Below are 12606 nucleotides of genomic sequence, written 5' to 3'. Positions count from 1 at the left end.
TGGCGGTGACACCAAAACTAGACCTGGGTTCCAGGTCTAGCTCTGCTACCTTGGGAAAGGTTCACCACCTCTCTGGGGCTCAGTTTTCTCATCTGTAATATGGGGCTGTTAAGTGAATCTTCCCCAAAGGGTTGATGTGGAGATTGAGATCATGACACAGGACCTGGCATAAACTAGGCACTCTATCAGCTGAATTATTATTTGTCACAATCTCTAAAATTCTTAACAGGGGGAAGCAGGCTGGAGGCTGTTGCACAGGAAGAAATAAGAGCCTGAGAGGAGCTCTGGGGTCACTAGGAAAGAAGAAGCCCCAGGGAAGGTCCACGTGATCCAGTGCTTCAGCTGCTCCATTTGTTTTTGAAAAGAGGTCTCTAATAGGAACATCTTAGAGAACTCTGTTTATAAACATGACATGCTTAGGCTGGATGAAGAAAGTTTTCCTTCAGGGCAACAGTGTTGAGGGGGTGTAGTAGAAACCTAAGGGGCTTGGGGCTCTCAGAAGACTAGGCCCCTCTTCTCGGGGCGGGGGACAGCCACTCTGCAGCTTCCTGAATGTCACTATTAGGGCCTCGGGCCTCACCCCATCCAGAAGGCACAGCTGCTGCTGTATCCCCCACACCCAGCACAGCCTCAGCACCAAGCTTTCCAAGAGCTGATGGGGGCGGATGGACTCACCCTCTGTCCTCACGCTCCCTTCCCCCGAGGCACAAGAAGCAACGGCTGAGTAAAATAAGGAAGGAGCCAACAGACCCTGGTCCAGGGGATTCCCTGGGCAGAGGCTGTGATGGGCTGTTGAGGAACAGCACAGATGTGCTAAGAATGGTGGTGTTCTCTGGCCTTCCGCGTCCTCTGCTGCTAAGAAGAGCAACCCGACCACATCAGGATAATACCTGGAGCGGTACTCTCACCATCTTTATCCACAGGGGCATGAACATGTATTCACAGAAGTGAATCACCTTCCATCCCCTTCTCAAACATCTACTATGATTGAGAGGTTCACCTGCCAGTAAATAGGTGGGCTGACGCCCGTGACCCTCCACAGAAAAGTAGGCGGGATTTCCAGCTTCCTCCAGGCTGACATAATGACATACACTGAGAGAGGCAGCAAGCCTTTGTCCTCATTTGTTGATGCCACCTAGGGAACAGCACCTGGCATCGAGGGTCACGGGTGGGGCCTTTTGCCTGACACTGTGTGCTGCCCAATGCCCCAGCACCCATTTTCTCCAGCAAGGTTGACCCATGTCCTTGTAAATCAGTTAGCCCCTCCATCTAGGCCGACCCATTCAACAGGAACAAGAGAGCGGATGGGATCCCAGGGAGAAGGACAGGGTGGGAATGCCACCTAATCATGTACCAAGATACTCTTTCTTTCTTTCTTTCTTTCTTTTTAAACAAATAAAAAGACACACGCCCTGGTAGAGCATCTTACACTGGATTATGAGCTTCCGGTGCTCATCTCGAGTGTCTTCCATGGTGTAGAGGGTTTGCTTGGTGATGCTGTTGAGGTCCACATTCCTCCAGTCTTCCAGCATTTGGAATGTGATGTCTGCACTGTGGATCACTGTTCGAGATGCCTGGAATCCAATACAATCAACTCATTAGCTCATGGGTTGTTAGGTTAAAACCCCTTCCTTTATTTCCTTTTAGTTCTTTTTAATGAATCTGTTTATGGTACTTTGCAAAGTACTCTGAAATTCAAGAAAACTCAGAAGATGAGTCTTTAACTCAGAAGATCCGTATACCATTTTCTCTGTGGCTCTCTCCTCACATCTCTCTTTAAAAGAAACTACCCCATGGTGGCCTAGGCCAGACCAAACCTGCTGTTCCCAGCCCCTTTGGTCTTGACCCCGTGGAACAATGGGATGAAGCCCAGAGATCTGTCAGCCTCCTGATGTGAGCTTGTGGGCGAGAGCTCTGTGTTTAATAACCCGTGTCTCCAGCGTGTGAGAAGCAACAGGCTCAGATCTAGGAAGGGTCCTGCTACCCTTGGGCCTATGATAGATTCAACCCCAGAAATTTTACAAGGTGTATTTTTCATCTAAGTGCATTCTGAAGCAGTTTATGGTCTAGCTTTCTGCTTTTGCTTTTTATGTAACTATAATAATTAAAACAAATATGAACAATTGAGATGGAAGAAAAGGAAACTATACCTTACGACTCAGTGGTCTTTTAATGTGGTCTGTGTGAATGTGAGAGTGTGTGAGTGTGTGAGTGTGTGTGTGAGTGTGTGAGTGTGTGTGCGTTTAATCTGTGGCTTCCTCAGCAACCCTCATAGTAGAACTTAAATTTGTAAGCTGGAACAATACTTGGAACAACAATACTTGGAACTACCAAGTTGTAACAATACTGATAAAAGCAAAGAAAAACACTTCCAGAATCATTTCCTTTACTTGCATGTTTTCAAAAACGTCTTTAATAAAACAAAACAAGATTTCAAAGACACATGGACATTATAAGCCGCCTAATGCTTATGAATTTCCAATCAAATGTAAATACTGACAACCCTTTTACATGTAGACTGTCCGAGCACAGGTAAAATAAAATCTTACTTAAATCATTGTAGAAGTCTTTGCACAACACAGAGGCCTAGAATATATGAATATATGAAAAGTGAGTTGGGTTGGTTTCTAATGATAATTGAATGTGAAGGTCTAGGATTCTGGATTCAAATATACTTAGTGCAAATCCTGACCTTGCTACAGACCAGCTGATTGATTGGGGGCAGGCAAGCAGATTAACCTCAGTTTCCTGATCTATAAAATGAAGATGTACTAGTACCTATCTCTTCAGGAGGGCCACTGTTGAAGACTCCTTGGGATAATGCTTGCAAGGTGCACAGTTCAGGGAGTAAGAGCTCAATAAATGAGGCTCCTCTCATGCAGGTCGATTCTCTTTGTTGTGATCGCTCTGACACCCCAGGACCTTTGCACAGGGTGCTCCTGCTGCTGAAATGTTCTTCTCTCACCCTGCCCCGGCCACCCTGCCATCATGCGTGCTCAAAATTAAATGCAGTACCCATGGAGAGGGCTCCTCTAACCACATTATCTAAATAGGATCTAAAATGCCCCGTTATTCTCTATTTCCATTCTCTTTCCTTCATAACGCTTATCACTTTTCACTATTTTTTGTTGGGCAAGTACCACTAAGTGTAAATGTCTGGCACACAGTAGGCACTCAAAAGATTTTGTGGGATGAATGGCTGAGATATGAATGCCAAGTTGCTTGCTCAGTGTATATCCAAAAGGGCCTGAATAGTTGGCTCTTGGGTTTAAGTATCTGGGGGTGAGTTTTTGGCTGGATGTTGTTTAGTCTGACTTGCCTTGTGTGTGTTTAGGAAAGCTTGCTGGGATATTAGCTAAGATGCTCCATGGTGTTTCATTCCCAGCACTAACCCTAGTCCTTTGGCTGATCCAGAGATGTGTCTGATAGCTGTCCAGTGAAGATGGAAAGGTAGCAATTGCTGATTAAAGTACGAACCGTCTATGTGAGAAGTGGCGAGTGTGTGTGTGTGTGCGCATGCCCGTGAGCATGCAGGTGGTTGTAGGCGTGGGTGTGGATGCTTTTACCTACATGGTACATTAAAGGGTCAAAGGCCTTTCTAAACTTCCTAAATGTCTACTTTTAACTATGTCCTAAAACCGTATCTAGTTCCCTGATATGACCCAAAACCGGCTCTTCCAAGCTGGGAAGAAGAACCAGACGGCATGCACCCTCAGAAACAATGCAGTCTTTCCTTTTTTTTTTTTATAAAGAATATCTCAAATCAATTTATTTTATATACACATTAAAATCTTTTATATTTCATAAACGTGTAAGATACAAAGACAAAAATGACAATTCCCAAGACCCAATACCCATGATGAATATGAGTTTCCCTGACCCAGAATTTACCATCATTAAGGGTCTGGAAATATTTGCTTCCATCTAATCACTGTTTTTGTTATTGTAAAATTATTATTGTTTTTGTTTTAAAAAGATGCACATATTTATGCAATTGAAATTTAATAGAAAAAATTAAACAAGAAATTTTTCATCTTTATGTGTAGATACTATATGTTTAGTGATATTAATAGAACCCTCAGGCTTGTGTTGAGTCCCTCCTAAAACCTTTTGATGCACAGAGGTAGGATTTGAAAACTAACCCTGGCAGTGTTTCTTTATTTTGTTACTATTCATTTTATTTCCTGAATCCCATTAACCTGTGAGGCTCTGCCCTACCCCAGAACAGTGCCCAGGTGTGGCCTCTGAAACAGTACAAATGTGGAAGGTTTCCCTCTGTGCCATTTATGCCAGGGGCAGGGCTGGAACAGTGAGGGGGGTGTGTGTGTGAGGCGGTGGGTGGGTGGCGGTAGTTTTACACTTTCTGGTTCCTGGCCTGGAGCCTTCCTTCAGGCCACTCTAACTAGAGACCCCTCCCCCTCCCACCTTGACCTTGAGTAACCAACACCAACCCAGAACCAACAATGTAAGGGAGAGGTTACAAACCCGAACACATAAACAAGGCAGGCAGGTGAAGTGCATGAGTGAGGTGGGCCAAGTGTAAGAGAAAGCGGAGGTGATGAGAGGACGCTGCCTGCTAGAGAAAAGCTCGGCCCATCCAGCTGGTTATTGCCCCGGGGAAATTAGCTCTGGGGTTGCCAGCTCTTACAATTTTTCTACAGAAAATGTGGGTGTTTAGTTGTCATCTCCTAGTTTCAACTGTTAGTGACTAAGTAAAAAAAATTTTTTGAACATATGCCAATCAAACAAAAATAACCCCACACATCTGCGGGCCAGATTTGACCTGCAGCCACCAGTTTGTCCCCTGGGCTTTAAGGTCATTAACAGTTTAATGAATGTTAATGGCCTGCCTTAACAGACTTAGATTCCCTTCCTTGAGGTTCAAAATTAACAGAAATGCAAAACTTTATGCCATCAGTTAGAACCTCAGAGCTACAGCTGGATCTTTCACTTTTTACTGTACGTATATACTTTCATTAATTAAAAAAATTTTTTAATAGTAAGCAAATGTCACTTTTGTGCTAAAAAGAACAGAAACCTGGGGAAAAAACAAAATTGGGGTGATTTTGCACCCCCCAGGCTACACGTGGCAATGGCTGGAGACATTCTTGACTGTCGCAACCAAAGTGGTACTTGGGGGTGGGTGGTCTTACTGGCATCTAGTGGGTAGAGGCCAGGGATACCACTAAGCATCTACAATACACAAAGCAACTCCCCACAACAAAGAATTACCCAGCCCAAAAAGGCAACAGTGGCTGAGAAACCCCAATGTACTTAAGCAAAACACAAAACTTGTGGACCTAGAATATATGAAAGGTTAATGGGGAAATGATGTCAGAAATTATTCTGTATGTTACTTGAAACTATTTAGTGATTGGCTAGCATTTCAATTCCTTATCTGTAGAAATTTAAGATAATGGTGAGAGTGTACTATTAAACAACCACACCCTGACAGATCCTCTCCAGAGTGATTGTGGATTTGCCGTTCATTTTCAATGACTTAGCAGTAGTTAGAACACATAACACAGGACAGCTACCTGGCAAAGGTGATTTAGTGATGTTTGCCGTCTCAGAATTTGGGAAAATCTTCTCGACACTGCAAGAAGAAAAGAGTGAGTATGACACATTTTATGCTTATGGTCTGACCTTGGATTTTCCGCAGGCCGATTTCAAAAAGTAGCTTCCTTGTTTGCCTAACTTCGTCACTGTCCAATCCTGTTTTCTGCACCCACTGGCAAAACCCTGCATTTGCTTCTTTGTTCTCCCATATGGACAACTATTTCCTAAGATGACGCTATTTGGGGTACATATTTCAAAGTTGCCCACACTCCACACTGGCAGGTGTGAGAAACTGTGGCGTCAATCAACCGTGAGTAAAAGCAATTATTTACTTGTCTTTCATTTCGCTAATTGCAAGCTCAATCACTTCTCCCCATAAATAATTGCAGGAATCAAGTGGAAGCTTTGAAGAAGGCCCTTTAAAAAGTAGTATGTCTACTAGGAAACCTTGATTGAGCAGGGTTGCTTCTAGGGTAGAACCCTGCGCGGCACCTTGAATGTGGCTTTGCATTCATCATCTGTCGTTTTCATCCAACAGTCTCCACGACCTATTTGTACGGATGATCCTGGGTCCTATGCTGACATAATAGGCTGATGCTTTGAAGTGGGGTGATCTCCTATCTGTAGGTTTCGAAGCAGACAAGCCATGTGCCAGCCCAAGGTCTTCATCCTTACAGAGTCCTTTGGAGAGGTGTGTGTCTCCACTCGTTGCACCTTCTCGCAGTGCACCCCCAAGGCTCCCTGGGGAGAGTGGGCGCCCCCACGCTCCCATAGGTGGCAGGTCCGACAAACCTCCTGGCTTTGGACTTTCAACAGATTTGCTTTGCCAGCGTAATTAAAATGGGCACGGGGCATTCTTCTCATTAATTTCTGAACTGGTCAAGAAACAATCAGAAATTTCCCTGGGATTATTCTAATTTGTACTCAGAACCAGCTTGGTTGGAAAAATAGGGCATGGGGTGGAGGAAGGGGGGGGGCAGGTGGAGTCGGGGGACAGATGAACTTCTAATTTTCCAGGCCGATCAATCGTTAATCCTTCTCCTTAATTACTTTTTCTTTAACTTTGTGATGTGGAATTTAGTGCTCATGAAAAGAAAAGAGCTGAGAGCCGTGAAATAAAGCAGGCTTTATCAATAGGTGATGGGCACGGCAGGCGGCCTCAAAGCACGTCTGAAAGGGCCCCCTTTGCCTGTGGAGAGAGGGTAATTGGATCTCCTTCATTTTCCTTGCTGGTACTTATTTCGGGCAAGCATGGCCAGCTGTATTCAAATGGGGTTTTAAGAAACACATATCTTAAAACTTTATTTGGCTTAACATCATCTCACCTTGGCTTAATAGCACGTGAGACTTCCCACAAGTAAAGACACATCGACACAGAGAAAGAGGACCAGTTTTCTCAGGCCACATGAATGCTGGGGAATGAGTGGTGATGCTCAGCAGAGAAAAGATTCACAGTCCGAATCCCCCATGAGAAATATTAATTTTGCTTTCTCATTAGGCAGAGAATTAAATAGATGAAGCCCTGAAGCTCTCGTCTGTCTTCTATTACCCCCACTTTGTGGACAGGAGCTTCGGGGAAATCTCCATTTTAGGGTCAGATAGGCGTGAGTTTGACTCCTGGCCCCTAATTACCATCTGCGTGTCTGTGTGGCTTTGGCGAAGTTTCTTTGCCTCTCAGCGCTTCACCTGTAGAAGAGGGATACTGTTTCCTACATTGCAGGGATGGGTGAGGATTAAATGGGATAAGGAGTGTGGTGGTGACAGCAGAAACTCTGGCATCAAACAGACCTAGGGGCTAATCCTGCCTCTGCTGCTTACTTCCTCTCTAAATCTGTTTCATTTTCTGTAAAGGAGAGGTGTGCCACCCATAATAAACATTTTGTGAGGATTAACGAAGTTAACGCATGGAAAGTGCTGAGCATGATAGTTGGTGCTTTGTAGGCATCAGTAAATTCTTAGCTATTATTATTATTTTATTAACAACCTATGTAAAATATCTGGCACTAAAATGTTACCCTCCCTTCCCCCCTGCTCCCAAACTTCATACTTACATTCAAACTTGATGTTTCGTAAATTTTCTGGGAGGTCATGGAGAGCCACTTTTAGCCACTCATCCAGCTGTTTGGCAAACTTTCGGATCACCTGAGTTAAGCTAGAAAGAGAAATGACACATGCTAAGTGCCTTGTGTGTTGCCCAGTCCTCCCCACAGGCCCCTAGAGAGTCTTATTTCCTCTGATGGTGTTTTGACTGCAACCATTAGGCGCCACTGAAAGCAGCAACCTCAGGGACAGGGTCAGCAGTCCATGCCCTGTGGAGAGCTGGTGGGTCTGAGAAGGGCGTGGACAGAATGTGCTCTGGTGCCCACACTGGTCGACGAGGGAGACACAGCATACACAGGTGTGGGGAAAAGCCCACTGCAATGCTTGGCATCATCCAGAACCCTGTCTGCGAGTAAGACACCATCCTTCGTGTTTTTGAAGAGGCTTGTGGGAGGGGTAATGACAGTGGACAGTGGACCTGAGAGCACCGTTTGCAACTGGCCTCTCCTCCTCATGCTGCTCAGTCTTGTTGGAGCTCCCCAGGCAGGCAGGAACCCCATCTGCAGCATACCGCCACGCCTGCCCACACAGCCGGGACTCAGGCTTACTAAAATGTTTGCCTCTTGGTAGGAACTGGGAAGCAAGAGTACATTTTTAAACTGACAAACAACCCTGACACAGACCTGGAAGCCATGTCAGATTTGGAAAGTCAAGGACTGTTTGGGGGCAGGAGGTGGGGTGGGGGGGTGGCTAGAGGGGTGAAGGGTTGAGGGGGAAGTCGGTTGCAATATGAGATGGGAATCTGGAGTCGAGGAGACATTAAGCACCATTTTCAGGCTCTCACCATCAAAATCATCTGCTCATCACCATAGGTCCGGTGTCCTCCATGAGGTCCTCCTTAGTCATGCCTGCCACAAGGACCTCTCCCCACCCACACCATCCTTGCCTTCCACCAACACTGCCTACCCTGCTCTCATTCAGTCCCCGTTGGATTCTCCCCCTAGCTAAGCAGCCCTAACTGTGTTCCTCTGCTCACTCACTCTTTCTTTTTCCATGACTTACTACAACCTTCTCCGTGTTCCTCACACTTCCAAACCCCCACCTCCCCCCTCTCCACCAGCAGGTGGCATCACCTCCTACTTCTCAGGGAAAACACCCCAAAGAAGTCAGCCTACCTGATAGAATCAAGGAGCCAGCCCCATCTCTTCCCCTCCTGCCTTCTCAGGAACCTTCCACTGCTGACTGCTCCTTCTCCTGCATATTCACCTTTTCCTCTCTCTTGATCATTCCTCTTGTCATTTTAACATGTTCAAAAATGTCTCACCTTAAAAACAAAAGACCGTCTTCTTTCCTCACTCTATCTCCTCAAGCTACTATCCTCTTTCTTCCACTTCACAGACATACTTCTTCAGAGTTGTCTAGACTCTCCGTCTCCTCTTCTTCACCTCCCATTCACTCCTCACCTCACTCTTGTACCTCTGCCTACAAAGCTCCCACCCAGGCAGCAACCTCCATCCATGACACAAACCCATAGACTCATTCTGGTCCTCACGTTGCTTGACATCTGGCAGCATTCGGCTCCGTTAGCCCTTCCTCCTTTTGGAAATGTTTACTTCACTTGGCATTTGTGACCCCTCCATCTTCTGGCTACTTCTTCCCAGTCACAAAGCTCAGCCCCCTCTACCTGGCCATTACATCGTCCAGTTCTTCCAAGTCTAGTCCTGGACCCTCTCTTATCACACTGTATTCCTTCCTTGGATAGTTTCTCCATGCCCACAGCTTCAGTCACCATCTCTAGAACTCTGGACCAACTGCATGCAGGACACGTCCATTTCAAACCCCAAAAAGGTCCATCGAACTAAACATGTCCAAACAGAATTCATCATTTCCCCATCAGACCTGGTTCTTTTCTGTGGTCTCTATTTCAGTGTGTGCTCTACTTTGTTGAGTTTTGTTTTTAACATTTTTATTAAGAAAAACTTCAAACCTTCAAATACCCATGACCCAGCATCAATAATTAGCAACATTTTGCCAGTTTAATTTATCACATGCTTCTTTTTCTTTTCTAGAGTGTTTTAAGTGAATTCAAGATGTTATGCATTTCTAACTGACAAGTTTTAAATATGTATTTATATATGTACATACATGCACAAACACTTAAAACCACCATGCCATTGTTATACCCAACAGAATGAATAGTAGTTCCTTCATATTATCTAATGCTCGGTCTGTACTCAAATTTCTCTATTCCTCTCAAAGACATCTTCTAGTTTGTCTGAATCAGGATCCAAACAAGTTCCACACGTTGCATAAAAGATATAATTGCCTTGTTCTATTTCTTAAGCCTTTAAAAAAAATTCTATTTCATGCCATTGGTTTATTGGCAACATCATGTTATTTGTTCCATGGAATGCCCCACATTCTGATTTGGTTGATTTCTTCCTTGTAGTGACACTTAACTGTTCATTTATCCTGTGTGCTTCCTATAAATCGGGAACAAAAGGAGGAAAAAAAGAAACAAAAGCTGAAGGAACTAACAGAAAACAACTAGCAAGATAGAAGATTTTAATCCAACCATGTAAATTAATTACATTAAATATAAAGGTCTAGACATAGCAACTAAAAATTAGAAACTGTCATATTGGATAAAAAAGCAAGACCTCATTATATGTTGAGAATATGAAATCTACTTTAAGTATGAAGACATAGAGTAACGGAGTGGAAAAAAGATATACCATGCAAACACTAATAAAAAAAAAAGCTGGAGGGGCTTCCCTGGTGGCGCAGTGGTTGAGAGTCCGCCTGCCAATGCAGGGGACGCAGGTTCGTGCCCCGGTCCGGGAGGATCCCACATGCCGCACAGTGGCTGGGCCCGTGAGCCATGGCCGCTGAGCCTGCACGTCCGGAGCCTATGCTCCGTGGTGGGAGGAGCCACAACAGTGAGAGGCCCGTGTACTGCCAAAAAAAAAAAAAAAAAAGCTGGAGTAGCTATCTTACTAATCAAAGTAAACTTCTGAACAAGAAATATTACCAGTGATAAAAAAAGGTTTTACATTATGAAAAGCAGGCAATTCATCAAGAAGTCACAACAATCCTAATGTGTATGTACTTAATAGAGCTTCAAAATACACGAAGCAAAAACTGATAGAAGTAAAAAAAGAAATAGACAAATCCACAATTATTGTTAGAGACATCTATATTCCTCTCTTGGTAAACAATAGAACAAATGGACAGAAAATCAACAAGGGCATAGAAAACATAAAAAATGCTAACAATAAACTTGACCTAATTGACATTTATAGAACATTCCACCATATGAGAGCAGAATATACAGCCTTTTCAAGTACACATGGAATATTCACCAACATATTCTGGGCCACCAGACAAGTCTCAAAAAAATGTGAAAGAACTGATACAATACAACATATGTAACCTGACTATAAGAAAATTAAACTAGAAATAACAGAAAGATATGTCGAAAATCCTGAAATATTTGGAAATTAAACAACTTACTTCTAAATAACACATGAGTCAAAAAGAAAGTCACAAGGGAAAATATTTTAATTGAATTAAAATGAAAACATAACATCAAAATTTGTGGGATGCAGCTAAGCAGTGATTAGAGGAAAATTTATAGCATTAAATGCTTTATTAGGAAAGTAGAAAGATTTATAATCAATGACCTAAGCTTCCACTTAAAGAAAATTTAAAAAGAAGAGTATATTAAACTCAAAGCAAGAACAAAAGATAAAAGCATATATCGATAATATTGAAAACAGAAAAACAGTAAGAAACCAAAGAAATCAGAGAAACTAAATGATGGCTTTTGGAGAAGATTAATAACATTGATAAACCTCTTGGGACACTGACCAAGAAAAAGAAAACATGATATAAACTACCCACATCAGGAATGAAAAAAGGGACATCACTACAGATCCTACAGATATTCAAAGGATAATAAGGAAATACTATGAACACGTTTAAGCTCATGGATTTAAAATTTTAGATAAAATTCTATACAAACTCTTACAGAAAAAGGAAGAGAAGGACTCATTTTATGAGGCCAGGATTACCCTGATACCTAAACCAGAAGACACTAAAAGAAAATAAAACTAAAGATCAATAACTCTCATGAATGTAAATCCTCAACAAAATATTAGCCATTCAGATGTAGCAATTATACATATGTATGAAACTATCATGACCAAGTGAGTTAACCCTGGGGATGAAAGCCTGTTTCAATATTTGAAAGTCAAACAATGTAACCCACCTTATTAACAAACTAAAGAAGAAAAACCATATGATGATCTTGGTACAAAAAAGCTTTTAACAAAATTCAAAATCTTTTCATGATAAAAATTCTCAACAAACTAGAAATGGAAAGGAATTTCTCCAACCTGATAAAGTGCATCCATAAAAAAAACCTATGGCTAGCATCATTTTTATAATGAATACTGAATGCTTTTCTTAAGATCAGGGAAAATGCAAAAATGCCACCCCTACTTAAATGGGGACATCATTTGAGAGGTGCAATAAGACAGGGGGAGAAAAGAGTATACATATTGCAAATCAAGACATAAAAGTGTCTTTATTCCTAGAGTACATGATTATACTCATAGAAAATCCCAAAGAATCTACAAAAAAGCTATTAGTCAGTGAGTTTAATAGGATCTCATACAAGATCAACAAACAAAAATCAATCATTTTTCTTCAACTATCAATGAACAACTGGAAACTGAACATAAAAAATAGTAGCATTTACAATAGCACCAAAACCCACAAAATAATTAGATATAAACCTAGCAAGATATGTACAAAATCTATTTGCTAAAAACTCCAAAACTATGAAACACCAATGAAGAATATTAAAGAGGACCTAAATAGATGGAGAGATATACCACATTCATGGATTGGAAGACACAATATAGTTAGGATGTCAATTCTTTCAAAATTTATCTATAGATTCAATATAATCCTAAACAAAATTTCACAGAACTTTTTGCAGAT

The 12606-nt window shown here is 42.5% G+C and overlaps 1 protein-coding gene across 2 annotated transcripts in view; it reads right to left on the bottom strand.

Moving 5' to 3' along the window:
* The window catches only part of RFX4 (regulatory factor X4), a gene marked incomplete at both ends in the record, with an annotated part of 165097 nt that overhangs the window by 37643 nt on the left and 114848 nt on the right, over positions 1-12606 (bottom strand). For both annotated transcript variants that reach the window (XM_082850840.1, XM_082850841.1), the window contains 3 exons: positions 1430-1574; positions 5538-5596; positions 7611-7711. In XM_082850840.1, the coding sequence (XP_082706966.1) occupies positions 1430-1574; positions 5538-5596; positions 7611-7711 (305 nt within the window). The remainder of the gene's footprint in view (positions 1-1429; positions 1575-5537; positions 5597-7610; positions 7712-12606) is intronic.

This window comes from Leucopleurus acutus (genome assembly GCF_964270905.1).
Source record: "Leucopleurus acutus genome assembly, chromosome: 11".
In the NCBI taxonomy this organism is placed as follows: Eukaryota; Metazoa; Chordata; class Mammalia; order Artiodactyla; family Delphinidae; genus Leucopleurus; species Leucopleurus acutus.
The sequence above is the reverse complement of the archived record's forward strand: the minus strand, read 5'-3'. Positions and strand labels throughout refer to the sequence as shown.